General features: G+C 46.3%; 2 protein-coding genes across 3 annotated transcripts in view; both read right to left on the bottom strand.

The window, feature by feature from the left end:
* Positions 1-1,944, bottom strand: part of Bcl2 (BCL2 apoptosis regulator) — a 173,070-nt gene extending 171,126 nt beyond the window's left edge. The window contains exon 1 of the mRNA XM_041648173.1: positions 127-1,944. Within this exon, the coding sequence (XP_041504107.1) occupies positions 127-702 (576 nt within the window). The 5' untranslated portion in view covers positions 703-1,944. The remainder of the gene's footprint in view (positions 1-126) is intronic.
* A 7,243-nt stretch (positions 1,945-9,187) lies between these two features.
* Kdsr (3-ketodihydrosphingosine reductase) overlaps positions 9,188-23,594 on the bottom strand; it is a 49,868-nt gene continuing 35,461 nt past the window's right edge. The window contains exons 9-10 of one of the 2 annotated variants that reach the window (XM_041648694.1): positions 17,632-17,730; positions 9,188-13,267 (exon numbers count right to left, since the gene is read on the bottom strand). In XM_041648694.1, the coding sequence (XP_041504628.1) occupies positions 13,148-13,267; positions 17,632-17,730 (219 nt within the window). In that variant the 3' untranslated portion in view covers positions 9,188-13,147. Of the gene's footprint in view, positions 13,268-17,631; positions 17,734-23,594 lie in introns of both variants that reach the window. The other variant, XM_041648693.1, reaches the window with a different exon arrangement.

The following is a 23,594-nucleotide window of genomic DNA, read 5'->3' as shown; positions in this document are numbered from 1 at the left end:
CTATAAACTTGATTTTATTTCATTCGCTCCATAGCTTACTTTGACCCAGGATCCACTCACCCCCAACCTCTGCATCTCAGTCTTAAGAGCAAAGCCCAGACTAGTTTCAGCCAGACATGCACCTACCCAGCCTCCGTTATCCTGGATCCAGTTGTGCAGATGCCGGTTCAGGTACTCAGTCATCCACAGGGCGATGTTGTCCACCAGGGGTGACATCTCCCTGTTGACGCTCTCCACACACATGACCCCACCGAACTCAAAGAAGGCCACAATCCTCCCCCAGTTCACCCCATCCCTGAAGAGTTCCTCCACCACCGTAGCAAAGCGTCCCCTCGCGGTGAAGGGCGTCAGGTGCAGCTGACTGGACATCTCCGCGAAGTCGCGACGGTAGCGACGGGAGAAGTCATCCCCAGCCCGGCGGAGAGTCAGGTGGACCACAGGTGGCACCGGGCTGAGCGCAGGCCCAGCGGTGGCGACTATGGGCCTTAGTGGCGACGTCCTGGCAGCCATGTCCCGGTGCACAGCGGGCGTGGGGTTGCTCTCAGGCTGAAAGGAGAAGATGCCAGCGGTGGGGGCGGTCCCCGGGGGCACGGCGTCCGCATCTCCCGCATCCCACTCGTAGCCCCTCTGTGACAGTTTATAATGGATATACTTCATCACGATCTCCCGGTTATCATACCCTGTTCTCCCGGCTTGCGCCATCCTTCCCCCAAAAAAGCTGCAGGTACCAACAGAACTTCTAGTCCCGACTCCCGCCCCACGGCCCCAAAAGAAAAAAAGAAAAGAAAAAAAGGATAGTTATAATCCAGTTCTTTTATTGGATGTACTTTTGCATTCCTGGATGAGGGGGTGTCTTCAGTCACGCGGAACACTTGATTCTGGTGTTTCCCCCTTGGCATGAGATGCAGGAAATTTTTATTCAAATTCCTTTTGGCTCTTTATTTCATGAGGCACATTATTTATTAAGCTGCGTTAATATCCTTCTACTTCCTCCGCAATGCTGAAAGGTGAGGGGCGGGACGACCTAGCAAGTTAAAATCAGGTGTGTTCTCCTTTATATTCTCAGGGGAGGAAGGGCATATCCGCTACAAGTTACACGCTAAAGAGAACGAATTAAACTGTCTGGAAACTGAATTTGTTCGAATGCATTTAAAGTAAAAAAAGAAAAAGAAAGAAAAGAAAAATTGAAATGCGTCCGTTGAAAGTTACATTAAACCAAATTCCTGTGCAAAAAACTTACTGTATTTTTTAAGGACGGCATGATCTTCTGTCAAGTTTCTTTCTTTTTTTTTTGGTAAAACCCAAACAAATACATAAGGCAACGACACCATTGATCTTCAAAAGTCTCCTTGTATAAGCTTCTTTGAAACTTGCAATGAATCAGTAGTTGGAGGTGGGGGGCTAGGTGGAGTAAAAATCAACAGGGTTTCCAGATTGCGTCCCCACACTTCGGCTTCACTGAAAATGTTAACCCGTAGGAATTCCAACCGGAGATTTCAAGAGCACGACAGCGTTGCCAAAAAAGCAGCAGCGGCAGCAGATGAATTACAATTTTCAGTCCAGCATTTGCAGAAGTCCTGTGATTTCCCCCTCTTCTCGGCAATTTACACTCGCACACACACGCTCGAGCGCAGACATGGATCGGTAGCCACCGGATTGCTTCAGCCCTTCACGACAGAGACACGCGAGGGGGACGATGGAAGAGCGGAGAGGAACGGGGACGAGAATGCTCTTCTGATTAAACTCCGAAAGGCCAATACGTTTTCCGAAAAATGGGGTGGGGGGTGGGAGCAGCTTGATAAATACAAGCAGGGACGCGCCGGGCCGCCGTTGCCGAGTGAGCAGCCCGCGCGCGCTGTTTGTGGTGCGCTGCGGGAGAAGAGGTGGTGGGGGAGGGTTTGCCCCCCCTCTTTTTCCTAAAAAGGATGACTGCTACGAAGTTCCCCCCCCCCCACCGGCCCCCTCTTCCGCTGCACCTCACCGGCGCACCCCGCCTCCGGGTTGCGCACCCTTTCTCCTCCTCTGCTCCGTGCGGCGCTGGCGGCTGCGTCCTCGCGCTCACTCGGCGAACCCGGCTAGGCGGTGACTGCTGCGGCCGGGGAGGGCCCGGGCACCTCGGTGGCGGCCGCGGCGGCTCGGCGGGGACCCGGACGCAGGGCGGGAGGGCGGTCCGGGGAGGAAGGGGGCGGGCGCGGGGCTGGGGGCCCGGCCTCTTACTTCATTCTCCGCTGGAGCGCCTGGTTTCCTGTAGTACGTCATGTTCATTCAAAAAAAGAAGAAAGAAAGAGCCCTCCTCTGAGCGCCCGCCCGCCGCCTCCGCCCGCCTCCCGGGTTAAAGGCGCCGCGGCCGCCCGGGGGAGCGCGCGCCAGGCGCGGACACTAGCCTGGGTGGCGGCCACCCGCAGGCTACGCTGGATTCGGGACAGTGGGTGGCGCGGGCCTCCCGTGCTGCCGGCTTGGTGGGTGTGCGAGGGGCCTCTTAGGGTCTGTGGGACTGGCTGCTGGGTGGGCGCGCCCATAGCAAGGGCCGGGCAAGTGGCAACTCGCGTGGACCCTTTCTAACCCAATGTGGGGTGTGCACAATTGCATGAATCTTTTCTAATGTGGACTGTGTGCACAATTGCTTGGACCTTTTGTGAATGCATGTGTAATGCAAGTCACATGGCCCCCTTTCTGTGTGTGGTGAGTGTACAGTCCCACGGACCTTTCTGTGTGCAGTCCCAGGAACCCTTTCTAATCATCTGTGTACATGTGCACAATCAAATAGACCTTTTCTAACTGCCTGTGTAATATGTGCACAGTCACATGGCCCTTTTCTGTGTGTGATGTGTAGGCAGTCCCAATAGTGTGCACACACTATACTGGACCCTTTCTAACTGCATAAGCACTATGGGCACAAATGCATGGACCCTTGTGTGTGCACAGGTGCCAACTCTAAGCGTGTGTGTAGTGTATTTACAATTAAACTATTTATAGTGTACACAACTATGTGTAGTATGTGTATAAAATCATACAGACCCTCAGCTAACCATGGGTGTAGTGTACACAAACAAAAACATCAGGTTACCGGCTCTCAATGGTCAGAGATTACTGGTCCCAGAACAGTGGTACCTACCAGTGTGCTGCCCTCGGGCGAAGAGAGGTGATCCCTAGTACAATCTCCCATATATTAATTGCAAATGAAATAATCAGAATAATCAAAGTTAGATTGTTTCCTAGAGCTTCTGTGTCCAGGTACCAAAAGCAGTGTAATTTCTGCCTGAGTACCTCAGACCCATTGGAGGGCAGAAGTCCAGAACCAGCAGGGCATGCTCCTCAGAGGCTGAAGTCTACCGGTAGTGGATGGTCACTGGTGCTTCTTGGCTTGTTAAAGAATAGCCAAGGTAAATCCCAACTGGTAGGCTGACCTCATGAGCACATAGGTCCTTTTAACTTGCATCTCTGTAAACCTATCTTGGTGGCCAAGGGCAGACCTGACTCTCAGTGGACCAGAGAAGAGGGGAGAGCAGCATGTACTGAGAGAGTGCTTTAGAATAATCCAGTAACTGTTCTTCCTCCGGCCAACAGTCCTAGCGCTGGGTGGAGGCTGGATCCCCACCCCCTGAAAACCTATAATCCTAACATGGCTCAGGTAAGATTTCGAATGTCCTCAGCTCTGACTAGCAGCCAGCCTGAGATGGCCTCACCCCAGAAGATACCTTCACCAGTATCAACAGTTAAGAGGGGCGATCAAGGGGACAAATTGTTCTCCCCCAGCACAGAAGATTGCTGCATAGGAGTCAAGGACAGACGACATGTGTGGGGTGGACAGGCGTGATGGATTAGTATAGTCATGGAAATAAGACAGACGCCTCCTATGACACATTCAGACGTCACCTTTTCCTCATTCTAAGTCTGTGTGTACAGGGTATGAGGTGGTGGGGAGCATGTGCCCTGGAACACATGTAAAGTCAGAGGACAACATGGGGAGTCTTCTCTCCCCTTCTACCTTATTGACTTGTGCTTGAGGCCAGGCTCAGCCAGCCCAGGTGGGCCTTGCATTTGCTATGTCACAAAGGATAAACCTGAACTTAACAATTTCCCTGCCTCCACCTACAGGTGTTAAGATTACAGGTATGCACAATGACCCATTTGTGTGATGTTGGGGTTAAAATTTGGGCTTCATGTACGTTAGGCAAGCACTGTACCAAGGGAGCTACATCCTTAGCCCCCAAAGCTGTGCGCGCGCGCGCGCGCGTGTGTGTGTGTGTGTGTGTGTGTGTGTGTGTATTTTATATATAGTCCATCACATTTTGGGGGGGGTCACTTGTCTCACCCTGTTAGCCAGCAGACACCCTCTGTCCTGTGAGAACAGGCGCCCTCACGTGTCTGCTCCTCAGGGATAAAGGGGGATTTGGGGCAGCACGGCAGAAAACGAGGCGTGTGCTGGAGTGAGGCATGAGGTATGTTTTCTCACGGAAACAGGAGAAATGGTGCTATTCTATGAAAATAGTTCAGGGGGCCTCACGCCTTAACCCCCCAAATTACTTAAGAGGAATCGAAAGCGTTTGCACTCTTCCTACCTCACGCTGGAGTGAGGAATCGAGAGGACACGGCTCAGGGCATGGTGGCTGTACTTCTGCAGAGGGGACAGCCAGGACAAAGGGATCTCTATTCTCAGAGAAAGAAACTTTCACCTAAGGGTTTCCCCAGACTGGATCCTTCTATGGCATCTTGGCCTTGACCAACACCTGGGGACAAGTGACTGAGACCTTCTAGACGAATGTATCATGGCCTTTTTACTTCTCAAGGTGGATTCTACCTCCTAGGAGTTCAGGGACCAACCTTTACCATGTCTGCCTGGTTGCATCTTACCAGAAGGAAAAGGGACCAAGACAGAGAATGGGGCTGTAGCAAGCGTCTCATTTCCCTTCGTCATTCTCTGCACTGCCAGGCTCACCACCTGCTGCTTGGCGCTTCACAGCATTGCCCAGGAAGGTCTCTTGAGGATCAATGTGAAAGTTCCCCAAGTGTATGAAACTGAAAAAGAACATTCTAGAATGGATATAACACTGATTAATGTAAGTCTACATCAAATCTTTCCAGCTATGCAACCTTTAATTGACAGTGAGGGGAGAGACCCTTCACTGAGAGAATAATTAAAAATAGAAAGATGAATTTTTTAAAAGTAATCATTTGGGTTATTTCAGGTTAAAAAACTATAACCACAAGTGGAGTAGAAATAAATCTGTAAACAAAATGAATGAATGAGGAAGATAGAGATAGAGAGAGGCGGAGACCGGTTGGTACTCCATAGAACCTAAATAAAATGATCTACTTAAAAAACTACCATTTCTCAGGCCTGGAATGAAGGTTGAAGTGCAGCTATTAATTTCACAGGCATCGCGGACTCTTGTGCAGAGCAGTGCAATGGTATGGGTGTGCAAGCATTGCACGCTCCAGTCCATTTAGACTCAGACCTTTCTTCCCATAGTCATGTATTTGTGTGTTCTCTGCTGGCCAGTCATTCTTGTCACTTTTATGAGATCTAAACAAATTAGACTTAACCAAGAAACTCACCTCTCTAGCCATGGTGGCCCCCAAGCCTCAAAAACACATTACAATATGAAGCCACAACCTCCACAACTAGGCACGAACTAGAAATAAGTCACAGTGGAGTGCAAAGTTAACAGTGAGCAAGGGCCTGGGGTGAGAGGGCCTTGACTTGGCGAGGCTCTGGGTTCAGTGCCCAGCTCCAGAGCAGCAATGCAGAAACAGGGGCCAAAGGGTTGGTTTACAAAAGGAAGAAAAGAGAACTGCCTTTTCCTTGGCTTCCGAATGGAGGCAGGCTGAGGAGAGGAGCTCATCTTGACACTTTCAAAACCTGCTTACTTTTTGGATAGAAACTGCCACAGTTGAACCAACAAGTGGGAACTCACCATTCATACCGAGGGGTGAGAAGAATTTATATTCCTGCATGCAATTACTAACTACACTGCTTAGCAGAGCTCACAGTGTCTCCAGGATATTAACTGCAAATGAAAGTAATCAGACTATCCAGAGTTAGAATGCTTGTGTCCCAGGGCTTCTGTGTCCAGAGGCCGCAAACGGTGTGACTTAGCTCTGAGTATTCCTGTGCTCTGGAGGGCGGAAGTCCAGAGCAGCAAGGCCTGCCCTCAGTCTGCCGTGGCCCACAGTCCCTGACGCTCCTAGGCTTGAGCTGCTGCTCCTCCATCTCTGCCATCTGTGCGGTACCCTTCCCTCCTATTCAGACAAGGTCATGGGTCATCCTGGCAACCATGTCTTACCTTCACGACACCAATACAACCCTATTTCCCAAAGCCAAGCACTTCAAAATCCTTTGAAGTGACATTTCTGCCAGTATGTCTAACCGGGTACCTGATGTGCTAACCGGGTACCCGATGTGCTAACCGGGTACCCGATTCGCTAACAGGGTACCCGATTTGCTAACCGGGTACCTGATTCGCTAACAGGGTACCCGATTTGCTAACCGGGTACCTGATTCGCTAACAGGGTACCTGATTTGCTAATTTGGGGAGATTATTTGCTGCAATCTCCAAGGTCTGGGGCAACATTAAAACTGAATTCCAAGAGATACCACACCTTTCTGAAACTTAAATCTTACTATTTCATGGGAATCCAAAGGCCAGCCACTCATTCCTGACACAATCTGGCCAAGCCCTGCCCACCCCTTCCACTTGCTCTAGTCACAGCCACATTGCCTTCTGGTGCCTCCCTTGGTCTCTTTGTTCCTCTCCCACTGCGCTGTGTCTGAACAGGGTTTCTTAACATCTTTTGCCCTCACATTCTGTTCCTTTCTCTAAAACATAACCACCTTTCCATCCAGGCAATTCCTAGTTGTTCTTTCTGTAAGATCTGCCCCTACTTCTCCAGGAAGCCTTCAGATTCCATTGTACTCCTTAGACGTGGCTTGTTTTGAAGGCTAAGAGATGAAAAACCGGAAGCCTGAGTAGAATCCTGACTCCATTAATTTGACAGCTGTGTGACCTTGAGCTGGTTAATAGCCTCTCTGTGCCTGTTCCCTTATCCGTCAGGTATAAAGACTGATGTTCACAGTATGCATGTTTGGTTTCATTGAGTTAAAACATGTGAAATGCCCAGCGGTGCCTTGAACCAATCAGCCCTGTATTCGTCAACATGGCTCATTCACACCTCTTGTCAATCCCAGTACACTTACACTTTCTGGCTATTTCCCACCAGATTAAAAACCATGTGAGGAACGAGACTACATTTGTCTTGGGTCCTTGCCTACAAAGGCACTTGGCATTCAGATCTTTGTGTCAGAGAAGTGAGTGGATGCAGGGGGATAGGAGTGGTGACGACTTCTCTTTCTCCAGGAAGATGTGTAGGATGTATAGCAAAGATAGCAGAAGGGTGGAGGGGTGAGGGCTGGGAAGGAAGAAGACAGGGCTGAAGTCACCAGGAGGGAGAGGACACGTACACAAGTCTTTATCTCTGGAGCTAGAAGACTCATCATTGCAAGTCAACCGTTATATGCAAAAAGAGGGGAAAAAATGCGGGTTTACATAAAATCATTAGTAATATAGAAATCAAGTAATAACTTTCTTTTAAACATCCAAAATACAAATTGTAGGAGTAATATATGCTATTTGAATATGAATTTTTCAAATACAAAGAAAAGTTCAGCTTGCAATTCAATATGTCCCCAAAATATTATACTTAGTGAAATGTATTTATAAAACCCATCATTATCATGAAGGGATGTTGTATTTTGTTGAAGGCTTTTTCAGCATCTAATGAGATGACCATGTAGTTTTTATTTTTCAGTTTGTTTATAGATATCAAGATGTAGAAGAATGAAAATAGATCCATATCTATCCACATGCACAAAACTCAAATCCAAATGGATCAAACATAAAACCAACCACACTGAAACTCACAGAAGAGAAAGTGGGAAGTACATTTGAATGCACTGGCACAGGAGACCACTTCCTAAATATAGCCACAGCAAAGGACACGGTCAACAAGACGAAACGACAGCCTACAGAATGGGAAAAGATCTTCACTAACCCCACATCAGACAGAGGTCTGATCTCCAAAATATACAAAGAACTCAAGAAACTGGTCATCAGAAGAACAAATAATCCAATAAAAAAAAAAAAGTGAGGTACAGACCTAAACAGAGGAATCTAACAGGGCTGAAAGACACTTAAGGAAATGCTCAACATTCCTAGCCATCAAAGAAATGCAAATCAAAACAACTCTGAGATTGCATCTTACACCTGTAAGAATGGCCAAGATCAAAAACACCGATAACTTATGCTGGAGAGGTTGTGGAGTAAAGGGAACACTCCTGCACTGCTAGTGGGATTGCAAGTTGGTATAGTTACTTTGGATATCAGTATGGCAATTTCTCAGAAAAATTAAGAAACAACCTACCTCAAGACCCAGCAATACCACTTTTGGGTATATATCCAAAGGATGCTCAATCATGCCATAAGGACATGTTCTCAACTATGTTCACAGCAGCGTTGTTTGTCATAGTCAGAGCCTGAAAACAACCTAAATGCCCCTGGACCAAAGAATGGATAAGGAAAATGTGGTACATTTACACAATGTAGTACTACACAGCAGAAAAAAAAATGACATCTTGAAATTTGCAGGCAAATGGATGGATCTAGAAAACACCATACTGAGTGAGGTAACCCAGACCCAGAAAGACAAATATCATATACACTCACTCATAAGTGGTTTTTAAACATAAAGCAAACAAAAACCAGCCTACAATTCACAATCTCAGAAAACCTAGACAACAATGAGGACACTAAGAGAGACATACATGGATCTAATCTACATGGGAAGTAGAGAAAGACAAGATTTCCTGAGTAAATTGGAAGCTTGGGGTCCATGGGAGAAGGTAGAAGGGAAGGGGAGAGAAAGTGGGGAGCAGAGAAAAATATATAGCTCAATAAAAACAATTTTTAAAAAAGAAATAAAAAAAGAAGAAAATACCAGGACACAACACATGAAAAAAACATAAATATGTAAGTATTAAATGTAGATAAATAAATGTAAATATACTGTATAAGTTCAAAAAATAAAATAAAACCCATCATTGTGTACAGCAAATAAAAGTAAAAGTATAAACAAGATAATCATATAATCAACATATAGATGCAGAAAATGTATATAATAAAATTTAACAGAGAATGATTAATAAAATGAAAGAACACTCAGCAAACAGGAAATGAGATATTGTCAACATAAGAAATGTTATCTATGAGTCTTACAAGAAACATTATATATATGTATGTGTGTGTGTATATATATACGCATATATATGTATGTATGTGTATGTATATATACGCAAATGTATATGTATATATATATATGTGCGACTGTTGCACTTTTTTTTCCCTCCAAGAGTGAGAAAAAGAAGCAAAGGGTAACATACAATTCCAATGGTGTCCAAAGATGTCCGCTCAGTGTGGGTAAATGTTTCTACCTACATCTGCGAGTTACTCACAGCTTGCTAACGCCAAGCCCAGACAGGTCACAGAATATGCAGGCACAAAGGCCAGGAACTCTATTTGCATATGAAATGTAACTGCTCAAAAAGTTTTAAATTCTTTGTTTCTTAAGATTTTACTCCCATAGACTGAGCATAATTGAAACAAATGTCTGGACTCCGAAGTGTATATTGTTACAGTATTTCCTAAAAGTAGTAAAAATCAGGCCTTATGAAAAGCTTAGGAAGCCCAGGAGAAACATCACTATAAAAGACTTATATTTTGAATAGTAGTATCTTGAACAAGTCAAATTTCTAGAAAAATAAATTCTCAGAGCAGTAAAGCTTGTTCCCATTTATTTTGTGTGTGTAGTTCAGAAATACAAGGTATGAAAACTGTTACAGTAATGCCACAAAAGCTCCTAAATACAGCCCTTTCTAAATATCAAAACAGCCATGTGTTCTTTGTCAGTGTAAAAATGTCGAGTTCTCACCACAAACAAGTATAAAATATAATGACCACGGTCAGAGCAGCGAGGCCCAGTCCAGAACCTGAGGGTGGTGGTCAGCGGGGGCTTTGAAAGCTGGGGTCCCGAGGACTAAGGAAAACGAGAAAGACACAATGCATCCTCAAGCAAAAAGAGTGAATATTAACTCTGCCTGCAGTAAGACATGTTTCAATCAGAACACAATATAAAAACTTAAATATGGTGATCTAATTCACTGAGGCAAATGCGTGCAGCTGTCTGCGTTAAAGCAGCTGTGGCAGAAATGCTCTCACCTGCTAACTGTCAAACACCAACTACAAATCCTGCTTTCAGGAATCAATATGATTTAACAGGTCCAGATAAATATATACCACTAAATTATATGTAAGTATTAATTAAAAGAGAGCACAACATTCTAAATAATCAACTGTGTAAATTGTTAAATCGTAAAGCCATAGGAGAGAATAACCTTAAGAAAAAGATGTTTCTGGAGTGACCTGAAGTGAGTCCCAGGCCTTCACACGGGCAGGCAAGGGTTCTCCCACTGAGTCACTTCCTAGTCTGGCACCCTTTTTAAAAAACAAGTTAAATGAAGAATATTTCCTATTCATTCTCAATTATGAATGGTCCCTAAATTTATGTTGGAGTTTACATAGGAGAGTGATGTTAATTTTCAAATAAAGATAGGATGTATTCTAATAAAATAATACAACCCAAGCTAGCAGAGCAGGCATTCAAAACTGAAAGCCCACAAGCTCCCGGTCACTCAGAGGAAACACTACAGCAGAACTTACAGCTGGGCTTAGGAACTCAGTGGTAAAGAATGCCCTGCGGTCAACTGTCAGGAAGAAGAGAAAGTTGATAATCTCCCTAACAACCGAGCTGTCCCCCACCAAGCCATTACTGTTTCCACACCTGGGATAAAATCACAGTCTTGTGGGACGCCTGTGTGTCAGAGTTCATGCCGGCCGGACTTCTCAAAGGTACCGGGGACACATACTGATGCACAGGACATTTGCGTGGAGTCTGGTAAGGTTAACAAGTACAATATTCTCAAAACAGGTTCAAGTCTTGATGACAAATGAATTACGGTATCAACTTTAGAAGATTTTTCTGAGGCTTTCTGAGTGAGGGTGTTGGGGCCTCTAACAGTGGACAATAAGGCTCATGCCGTGGCATCATGGGCTGCAGACCCGAGTTTAAGCTGGGGTAGGGTGGCATCTCCTCCCATGAAACAAGGCTCTTCCCTGTATTTCAGGCATTATCCACAGAGCCAGCCTCTACCCAAAGACTGTCTGGAAATGGTATAATGAAAAAGTTAATTGTCCTTTCTCAGACTCCACCTTGGACTACATTTTAAGAGATACTAGTAGGAGGTGCCAACCATCTGGGAACATTTATAAGAAAATAAAATTGGAAGCTGTGCAGACAGGGATGCAGTTCCTGTGAATGAGGAACCTGTCGCCACCGTCCACTCCACCAGCTGTCCAACGGGACATAAGTCGCAAACTTTGGCTAGATCAGACTTGGAGGAGCCTTGGAACCACTCTGACACGGTCCACCTACTGCTACACACAGAACAAAGTCACAGTACGCAATGCACATAACAAAGCCATCTCTGTAATGGCATTTAAAATACATTCTTCTAGGTCTCGATAAAGATGGAGCCACTAGATATCTTAATTAAAAAATTAAATTAAAAATTAATAAATAAATTAATTAAAAAATAAGCCACCGTAAAGTAAAGAGCTTGAAAAATTCAAAGAGAAAATAAAATGTGTGGCCCATTGGCTATAGTGGTGCAGGGCTGTACTGCCGGCACTCGGGGGCTGTGGCAGGAGACCAGGCCAAAAACAAAAGCCAGTTTAAGAAAAGAGAGAGGGAGAAGGAAAAGAGAGAAAAGCAAAAACCAAATGTTTGCCATGGCAATAATTTCTAGGTTTTCAATAGATTTTTGTTGTGTTTGTCTTTTTTTAACACTTAAAAAGTTTTTTTTTTTTCTTTGAAAGTAGAGGTATTTTCCCAGTGGAATGAACTGGAATGCTCAACTTCATACACAGGAGAACAGGACAAGACATGAAGGCAAAGACAACAGGCCTGGAGCTGCACCGTGAACAGAGTGAGCAGGGACACAGGCTGCACCTAGAGCAGCAAAGGTCTCCTTACACACTGGGGACACTGTCGAGTCAGTGCAAGGCAGAGCAGCTGCACATCTTACTTCTAAGAGGGTTTTCAAAATCAGTCAGCTTTTACGAGTAGCTAGACTGAAAATATGCAACCAGCTGCCTTCCCTAAAAGCTACATGTCTGCTGACAGGGTAAGAACATCATGCTTTGGAGACTCGCTGTATGGAACTATGAACTCCACGTCAACACGGCTACTGAAGAAACTGTAAACTTTCAAGCTTCTAGGAGATTTTATTTCTATTCAGAAAACATGTAAGAAGGCTGTGTTTCCCCATGAACAAAAATGAAAATGTTCTACGTATTAGTCTTCGGAAGACAAGAAAGCCCCATCTGCCTATGCGAAGGGCTCAGCCTCTTGCCTTCCTCTGCACGGCTCTCTCATCCCCCATAGCGTAGGGATCAAAGAGAGAGAGAAGCCAGCTTCACGAGCAGGAGTTCCCAACAGGCACAGAGGAGCTGATGGTCAGGCTCACTGCTTTGAGGAAGACACACCTTGAATAACATACACTGAAAAAATCAAAAACCAAAAACCAAACAAAAAAAAACTAATCAAAACCCAGACACCATTTTTTCATGAAAAAATAAAACCAAAAATCAAAAGAAACCCTCAAAAGTCCTTGTGTGCCACCAAGTACATTTCTTAATCTCTATGGGCATGAGGGGAGGATCAATGAAAAACTGGATTTCCCGTTCTGGGGTTCTGTCCTTTACCCTGTTCCCCTGACACTACTGCCCACGTGACCACCACTTGGCCTCAAAGCCCAGAAACCAAGTGGTGCCCTGGTCCATATTTGCATAGTGTTAACAGTAACAGTGTAGAGACGAACTCTGTCCCTTTGCCTGCAGTCAGATGTCTGAAGAGCACTGGGTCTAGTCTCACACATTCAAAAACAAGACACAAGAGTCCGGAGGCCAAAGATCGAGTTCCATTAGCAGCAAGCTGTCAAATCACTGGATACAGTCTCTTGTCCGAGGGGCAAGAATTAGGCAGTTTTGTCTACAGTTTCGGATTCTGCCTTCTGCACCATGCAGCGGCGAACTATGTTATCAAAACTTCCAAGGTAAAATAAAGCAATGGTTCGGAAAAGGCCCATGGTGACCACCTGCAAGATAAAGGAGACCTTTCAGCTCACCCAACAGGACAGCACAATAGCCCATTTTAAAGTAGTTATGTCTCTACCAAACAGTTTCTAGGACACATCCAATCTGCTCCAAGAACAAGTATAATGAAAACTTCGTAAATGCCAGTGATTTTCAAGAACAGAATACTTTGTGTACCAGATGGCATCGAACCTGCTAGATAAACAGCAATATTTGTCTGAATTAACAAACTGAAACCATGAAGAGAACAAAACAGGTACTCTTAGAAGACACGGTTGCCAGTCCTAGGCATGGCGCCTTCCAGCTCTTCAGACAGACACCCTACATCAAACTGCTTTGGCTAGGACTTAGGTTGTAAGTACTAAGCCCTTTGGCTGGGTGCTGAGGACGCTAGTGGGAGAAATAGAGTCCTCTACTCTCTGAACTGGCATGTTTGGAGACAAAGTCTTGCCATGTTGGGTAGACTGGTCCCAGCTCCCGGTCTCCAGTGATCCTCTGGCTTCAGCCTTCTAAGTCGCTGTGACCACAGGTGGGCACACACCCGGCTTGTGAGGGAAACACAGTCAAGTAAGATAGCAATCACTGTCTCAGGGGCAAGACTGCAATTATCCATGACCTCTTGCTAACACAACTCCATTGCAGAAAGACACACATTTTCAGATACGCAAGGACTAAAACCATTGTCTCACAGGTATCCTTTTCCGAGAAGAATGAGATACAGAAAGTGAGGGTCATCACAGTAAGGAGTGTCATGTGACCTGATGAATTTGTAAATATCTCAAGGCCAGTAATGAATCCGCAGACTGGGGATGTGGTCCAGCCAGTGAAGTGTGTTCCTGCATGTATGAAGCTCTGGCTCCCATCCCCCGCACCACATAAAATGGGCCTGGTGGTATCCACCTGCAATCACAGCACTTGCAGAAGAGGCAAGAGGACCAGAAGCTCCAGGTCATCATTTCAAGAATCCTAGTGTATAGGAGGGAATAACAGAAAAAGACAAAAAATAGCAAGACAAAATTTTTTCTCAGATACAAACCTAACCATAATGAGCACAGCTAATCTAATGGAATGAGCGTGGGGAGGAGGAACATGCGGGAGAACTAGCGCCTCCTCCATGCTAATCACAACAACAGGATGCACCAAGTAAGAAAAGCAGCAGCAGCTGAACCAAACAGCGGGACACACAGTGCAGGCTTTGCTGAGAGGAGTGACTGCCTCAGAGCCAGGCACAAAGAGAAGCTGTGAGGAGCAATTGTCTCCCAAAGCCTTGGTACCTGAGTCTCTGAGTGAGTGCAGGCAAGGCCGACTGTTGAAAAGCCAAGGAAGCTGGTAAAGGGAAACCCAAGTAACACCATGACCAGCAGCCAGGGCTCAGGAGGATAAAATAGGTATCTCTCAGGAGAATTTCAGGACAGTGAAATGATCCCATGTGGCCCTGGGTGATAGATACATGCCTCATAGAAGCGGAGTGTGAACTGTGAGCCTGAAACAAGGGGGCCCCACTAACGTGAGGACCTGGGACATGGGCTCTGGAGGCCGGGAACCAAGGTCTGTTATTTAAAATAAGACACCAAACTAAAGGCCAGGGAAGAGGAGACCTCAAAAAAAAAAAAAATCTACAACGCAATCCATAAGGCTGAAACAAGAGTAGATCCAGGCTCCAACACAGGCCTGCAGTTAGTTCTCTAGTCAAAGGGAACCTCAAGATCTGAGCCAACGGAAACCTGAGGGTGCGAACAGAGAGAACTCAGTCAGCTCGCTGGCAGGCTTCATCTGGGAACGCAGGTGAGCAGCCCAACAGCAGGGCCGCATTGTGCAAGCACAGCTTAGAAACTGTGACATTGCTGGTATGTATTCCAGTGGCCTGGGCAAGGTGCTGAGGTGGCAGGGGTTAGGGCAGGGCTGTGCTCTGTGCTCTGGGCGTGACTGCCGTCTTTTCCCACAGGGAAAGTAGTCTGCTGCTGTAGACCTCTTAATGTCCCAAGAAACGTCTCAAATCTGGAATTTCTATTTTCCCATATCTGATTTTGAAATAATTTTATTTAAATATACACACTCTTGGAGTGTGGTACCTTACACCCATAATCCTAGTGTAGGGAGCGTAGACGGATGGGCTGGGGGTCAATGTGAGCCTAATGCCTGTTTAGACTACATAGCAGTTCCAGGCTAGCCAGGACTAGGGAGTCCACACTTCATCGGATGGACTACAGCATCCCTTTCCATGCCCACAGGCTCCCATGTACACATTCCAGCTCACTACAAACCTGACTCAGGTCAGAGGTAATGATCTTGGTCTCAGCTCTGGGACCATCAGAGCTGCAGAAAGTAGGACAGTGCTGAGGTGATGACAGGGACCCTGACGGGAAAGGCAGAAGCAGAGGAGTCAGGGGTCACAGGCCAGTCTCTGGCCGGGCACAAGGGCATGAGCAGCTATCAGCGTGAGCACACTGGAGAGAGCTGAGGCCGGAGATGTGGTGCAGGAATCCAAAGGGCTTGTCAAACTGGAATGTCTAGTTACTTGCCAGGGAGAATTTGTAAAAGAAATTGATTTTTAAAAAAGTTGGGCTGGTGGTGGTGGCACACGTCTTTAATCCCAGCACACAGGATCTCTGTGAGTTCAAGGCCAGCCTGGTATACGGAGCGAGGGCCAGGACAGCTAGTCTCAACAAACAAAAACAAACAAATGAAAGGTTGGAATGTGAACGTAATGCAGCCTGAGACTAGACTACCTGCAGACAGGTGCAGTACCCGCAGCCTGAGACTAGACTACCTGAAGACAGGTGCAGTAGTGCAGCCTGAGACTAGACTACCTGCAGACAGGTGCAGTACCCGCAGCCTGAGACTAGACAACCTGCAGACAGGTGCAGTAGTGCAGCCTGAGACTAGACTACCTGCAGACAAGTGCAGTACCCGCAGCCTGAGACTAGACTACCTGCAGACAGGTGCAGTACCCGCAGCCTGAGACTAGACTACCTGCAGACAGGTGCAGTACCCGCAGCCTGAGACTAGACTACCTGCAGACAGGTGCAGTACCCGCAGCGTGAGACTAGACTACCTGCAGACAGGTGCAGTAGTGCAGCCTGAGACTAGACTACCTGCAGACAGGTGCAGTAGTGCAGGGTGAGACTAGACTACCTGCAGACAGGTGCAGTACCCGCAGCGTGAGACTAGACTACCTGCAGACAGGTGCAGTACCCGCAGCCTGAGACTAGACTACCTGCAGACAGGTGCAGTAGTGCATGGTGAGACTAGACTACCTGCAGACAGATGAACTACTGCAGACTTTGCGTTCCCATCCATCCAGGGCATCCTCGAACCCTGTTTGTGTGGTCCTAGATGCTGGGGTACAATGCCAAACAAGAGCGACATAGGCCCTGTCCCTGCAGATCTTCTACCTAACAATGTTCACTGTCAGGCAATCCTATGACAGCTGGTGCAGTTCAGAGTGTGATAGACAGAAGGGAAGGAAATGCCTGAGGGAAAACTAGGGAGCTACATGAATGCACCTTACACAAACGCCTACAGATCCAATGCTTTGTTGACAAAGATGCTTGGTTCTGTGCCCCACACATCCCTCCAGTTAGAGCTCTAACCACACGTCTGCGGTCACCATTACATCACCCAGAAGTCACACCCGCAACATGGCAAACTCTGTAAAGGTTATGACCCTCTTATACCTTGCCATCTGGGGAAGACAGAGCTTTGTCAACAGAAGTGAACTTTCAGCCCTGGAGAGACGAACTGCAGTGCTGCTATCCCTGATTCTCAGCACCTAGATGGCAGCTTATAACTCCACTTGTTTCAGGGAAGCTCCATGGGCACTGCATACATGTGGTGCACAGACATACATGTAAGTGAACCACTTATGCACACTTAAAATTTAAAAATTAAATACTAAGAGTTGGAATTCTCATGTATCCTAGATGAAACTATAAATTCCGTCAGGGCAAAGTGTGTCGAATGCTCTCCTAGAATCTCCTTCAGCCACCAGTGGCTAGATCACTAGAAGAGGTATTCTAAGCTAGCATCTTATTGTGGACAGTGCTGCTCTATACAATCTTAGACCAAGTACCCCTTTTCAAACACAGTAGAGCAAGGGCTCGTTACTGAAAACACAGGTGACCACCCAACAGAGGCGATCCTTCAGCCACCTGCGGGGCCCAGTACCTCACTTTAACCAATATATACCCCTACCCTACTTCCTGTTTACTTACAGTTGGCAGAAAAAGAAAACAAAACTTTGCATTAAAATTATTGCACTCTGCTCACGGAAGCTGGAGAGGTAATCCTTGTATTGTCCGTTCATCTGTGCTGTCAGTCTACCTGGCTGGGTGTCTGTCTGGTTGCTGGCTAAGGAAGGGCTTACCTGCTGGAGTCCTTCAGTGATGGAAGTCACTGGGGCCATTCCACAGGTCAGGGAAGAGAGCATATACCCATCGGAGCCAATGGAACTATTAAAGTTTCCCTGCTAAAGAAAGAAGCAAGAGAAAATGAGGGGTATGGAGTAAGTTAAAGGAATCAGTTCAGTGCTGGAGAAGCAATGAAGTCTGCCCCTCGCTTATGTGGGGTAGGATAGTGACTTAGAAAACCAGAACTAAAGAATGGACACACAGACTCAGTGCATGTAAGTCCACAGACCCTGAAAGGGTCTAGGGTCAATGCAACTGTCAAATAATATTTGGACATTTAGCTGGTCTCCACCACTGACGTTTGTACTGAAGGGCAATCTGCCACAGGACAAACCCGTGGTTTTCTGTGAGTGTGGGCTAATGGCCCTAATTCAGTCACTGCCACTCCACTACAGGGACAAAGACACAGACAAAGAAAACACAACAGAAAAAAGTCTTTAAGAACCAGAAAGAGGCATCGTACTTAAAAACACTTGATAAAACAAGAAAGTTCAGCATCTTATTAAACAGTAACCTTTGGAGACAGCTCTCTTCCATACAAGCCCTGTGCCCCCAGCTTCCTGTACTGACAGTTAGCCAAGGTCTGAAAAAGCCAAGTGGAAATCCCAGAAAGAGATTCCTAAGTGTTAAACTGCATGCTGTCTGCAGGGCACACTGGCACCTTGGGCTGTCCGGCTCTGTCCCACCTGGAATGTGTGTCACTTCTTTTTCATCGGTATAGCCAAGGGCTTAATCCATTAAGTTTCAGGCTGCCCTGTGAGCTCACAATGTAACTGACCTTGAATCTCTGATCCTCTTGCCTCTACCTCCCAAATACTGGGATTGCAGATGTATATCATCACCCTCAGGTTATGTGGGTGATGAAGCAAGGCTTCATGCATGCGAGGTTACCACTCTGCCAACTGAGCTACAATCCCCAGCTAAGCTTCTGCATGGGAGTGTATGGGGACACACACAGCAGACACAGCAATCAGTACCATCTGACATTGGCTGGTCTTGGATCATCCCCTAGAGGACAAGGAATACATTTATCACACACCACTCTGTATGTGGTAAATGCTTAAACTGGGAATAGTAAGGATGGCTGACACCTTGAAGAAAAGCCCTCTTGCCACGGCTCGGAGATGAACTTCCTGACTAAAGACTACTCTCCTATTTGACAATGGTTGACCAGCGGCTGCATTTGGACTCAGGTTTATGGCACAAACGGGGCAGAGAACAAAGTGAATTTGGGGCTTGCAGGAAAACCACAGGGTACACATGTGGGCGGTGATAAAATCTGAGCTTTTAAGGAAAAATTAAAATTTGGGAAAATTTTACCAACCAGTGTGAGACTGCTGGGTTCCTAATATTTCCAGATCTCCGATGAATGTGACTTTTGATAACCTAGTGATTTCATATCTTCCAAATGACAACGATGAGATTCAAAGCACAAACCAGAGACTGATGTCAATGCCAGGAGAACAAAAATTTCATTGGTGCAGCGTCTGATTTCTCACTGCAACCTTTAAGAAACTGCTCTTTGTCAAGTTGTGGGTTAAATATAAAAAGAGAAAATTATGCCCATAATTATCTGAAAAACTTAGTGAAGACTTTGTTGTCTCCCAACTACCTATTTGTTTAAAGTCAGGTTTTCTTCAAACGTTTCAAAAAGAATGTATTTTAACAGATTGGCCACAGAAGCAGACACTAGAATCCAGCTGGCATTTATTAATGCAGACCTTGTACAGGCTCGTGAAAACACAATACCACACTTGGCACTGAATTTTTGTTTGAAAATAGTTATTTTTGAGCCAGGCATGGCAGTGCATGCCTGTAACATCAGCACTTGAGAAATGGGAGAAGGGTCAGCAGTTCAAGGTCATTCTCAGTTGAAGACTGAGTCTGAAGCCAGCGAGCCACGGGAACCCTGTATTTAAGAAATTAAGAACAGGGACAGCTCCGAGGACAAAAGCTCTTGCACGTGAGTCTGGTGATGTAAGCTCCACCCCAGAACTCTGTGTAAAAAAAGAACTGACTCCCCAAAGTTGTTCTCTGACCTCCATACTCACACGTGCACACCCACATGCGCGTGCACACAGACACACACACACAAAATAAAACTGAAGGAAAAGGAGGCACACAGCTGCCTGAACTCCAGTTCCAGGGGATATGGCGCTCTCTCCTGGCCATGGCAGGCACTGCGCATAAATAAATCTGTTTAAAAATGTAATGAATTTAATGTCTGTTGCAGTCTATTATTCTTTCTCTTTTCCTTTACATTCTGTTTTATTTGGTGTGTGTGTTTTGCCTGCATGTATGTCTGTGTATCACATGTGATCTAGGAAGTGGTGAGCTTCCATGTGAGTGGAGGGAATCAACCCAGGTCCTTTGCAGGAACAAGTGCTCTTAACCACTGAGCCAACTCTCCATTCCACATTTACTTGATTTTAAAGGACTTCATCTCATCATTAAATCTCTCCCATCATCCTCTAGTGGTGCTGGTGATGAAATCCAGGGTTTCGCATATGCAAAGCAAGAACTTACCCTTGAATCTCTCTTCACAGCCCTGCAACTAAATATTTGAAAAACTATACTTTCAGTATCTATTATGGCAAATATTGAGGAACACAGGCCTGTCAGGTATGATGGTGCATGCCAGCACTTGTAATCCCAGCACGTGGGAGGCAAGCATATCTGAATCCAAGGCCAGCCTGTTTCACATAGTGAGTTCTAGGACAGCCAGAGCTATGCAGTGAGACCCGTCTCAAAACAACAAACGAAAAAAACAAATATATCCCAGATAAACATATGGGTTTTTTGGTGTCAATAATTTATAAACTATAATGGGGTCAAGAAGACCAAGTTTGAAATCTACCTCACAAGATGAATCTTGCCAAAACTGGAAGCATGATTTGGGGTCATTAAAAGCACAGGTGGTGGAGCAGGGGAGGAAGCTTGCTCAATGGTAGAGAGCATTTGCTGCTCTTAAAGAGGATAAGATCCTTTAGCTTCCAGCACCAACACAAGCTCCCGTAACTCTGGTTACAGGGAAACCAATGCCCTCTTCTGACCATTTGGGCACTGCACAACACACACACACACGGTACACATGCACACTTGCAGGCACGCACAGCACACACACGGTACACATGCACACTTGCAGGCACTGCACAGCACACACACACACACACGGTACACATGCACACTTGCAGGCACGCACAGCACACACACGGTACACATGCACACTTGCAGGCACTGCACAGCACACACACACACACACGGTACACATGCACACTTGCAGGCACGCACTGCACAGCACACACACACACACGGTACACATGCACACTTGCAGGCACTGCACAGCACACACACACACACGGTACACATGCACACTTGCAGGCACGCACTGCACAGCACACACACACACACGGTACACATGCACACTTGCAGGCACTGCACAGCACACACACACACGGTACACATGCACACTTGCAGGCACTGCACAGCACACACACACACGGTACACATGCACACTTGCAGGCACTGCACAGCACACACACACACGGTACACATGCACACTTGCAGGCACTGCACAGCACACACACACACGGTACACATGCACACTTGCAGGCACTGCACAGCACACACACACACGGTACACATGCACACTTGCAGGCACGCACTGCACAGCACACACACACACACACGGTACACATGCATACTTGCAGGCACGCACTGCACAGCACACACACACACGGTACACATGCACACTTGCAGGCACTGCACAGCACACACATGCGGCACACATGCACATTTGCAGGCACTGCACAGCACACACACAGTACACATGCATACTTGCAGGCACTGCACAGCACACACACAGTACACATGCATACTTGCAGGCACTCACAGCACACACACACACACGGTACACATGCACACTTGCAGGCACTCACTGCACAGCACACACACACACACGGTACACATGCACACTTGCAGGCACTCACGGCACACACACACACGGTACACATGCACACTTGCAGGCACTGCACAGCACACACACACACGGTACACATGCACACTTGCAGGCACGCACTGCACAGCACACACACACACACACGGTACACATGCATACTTGCAGGCACGCACTGCACAGCACACACACACACGGTACACATGCACACTTGCAGGCACTCACGGCACACACACGGTACACATGCACTCCTGCAGGCATGCACGGCACACACACACGCGGTACACATGCACACCCGCAGGCACTGCACAAGACACACACACACGGTACACATGCACACTTGCAGGCACTGCACAGCACACACACACGGTACACATGCACACTTGCAGGCACTGCACAGCACACACATGCGGCACACATGCACATTTGCAGGCACTGCACAGCACACACACAGTACACATGCATACTTGCAGGCACTGCACAGCACACACACAGTACACATGCATACTTGCAGGCACTCACAGCACACACACACACACGGTACACATGCACACTTGCAGGCACTCACTGCACAGCACACACACACACACGGTACACATGCACACTTGCAGGCACTCACGGCACACACACGGTACACATGCACACTTGCAGGCACTGCACAGCACACACACACACGGTACACATGCACACTTGCAGGCATGCACGGCACACACATGGTACACACGCACACTTGCAGGCATGCACGGCACACACACGGTACACATGCACACTTGCAGGCACTGCACAGCACACACATGGTACATATGCACACTTGCAGGCACTGCACAGCACACACACGGTACGCATGCACACTTGCAGGCACTGCACAGCACACACACGGTACACATGCACACTTGCATGATGTGGGAGTGTCCTTTAATCCCAGTGCCTAGAAGGCAAAGACAAACAGATCTCTGTAAGTTCAAGGTGTAGTAGTGTACACCTTTAATCCCAATGCCTGGGAGGCAGAGACAGGCGGATCTCTGAGAGTTCAAGGACAGCCTGGTCTACAGAGTTATTCCAGGTCAAAGATACAGAGAACCTGTCTCAAAAAGCAAAAAATAAAAGTAAAAATAAACAATAGAGGTTAAAATAAAGCGCACAAAGATGGAAAATACACAGAGAATCTTGATACTGTATGCTATTATGCTCTGTTTGAATTTTTGAATGCTGAGGAAGGAGCAACAGCTGCTAAAAGATATTTGTTTATAAATGCTGCTGAACTAATTCAACATAGATATTTTGAAAATGCCTTGACTTTGAAATTTGGATCTAAGGACATGATGCTTTGGAAAGGAGTTTCTTATTTTGTTTCCACAGAGGATGAGACCCTGTTCATTTCTTCTATTCCGATATGGTATGATGGACCACGCCCTCCTGAAGGGTTGCTGTGAACATCTTCAGAAAATTGCTTTGCTCAGCTGCCAACGAGATGAAACTAGCACACAGGTTATACCATGAAAGACCTAATTAACGACGCCCCCATTCAGCAGGAAGCAGTTTGGAGAGAAAACACTGCGCCCATGTTCCCAAATATGGTTCATAAATGTTCTTTAACATTTAAAGGGGGATATGATATAGATATGAATAATTTGCATTAATATAGATTTTGCTTTATTGATAGAGATTTAAGGTCAATTTTATTATATGTATATGTATTTCTTATATTGATTAAGGTATTGTGATTGTGTAGTTCACTTAAAATGTAATATATATAGCTTGTTAATAGATAATCATAATAGTCAAGCTTGTAGTCATGTTAGTTAAGATTTTCTAGATGTACATAGATATATTTTAGATAGGCATTCTTCATATTTTTCAAAGATTATAGAATATGGCATTTTAAATGTTTTAATAACTTAGGGTTAGGCCGGGCGATGGTGGTGCACGCCTTTAATTCCAGCACTCGGGAGGCAGATGCAGGCG

This window comes from Microtus oregoni, unplaced genomic scaffold (assembly GCF_018167655.1).
Source record: "Microtus oregoni isolate MIOR12 unplaced genomic scaffold, Mior012 000003F_ref0000135, whole genome shotgun sequence".
NCBI lineage: Eukaryota > Metazoa > Chordata > Mammalia > Rodentia > Cricetidae > Microtus > Microtus oregoni.
This window is presented reverse-complemented; position numbering and strand designations above follow the sequence as displayed.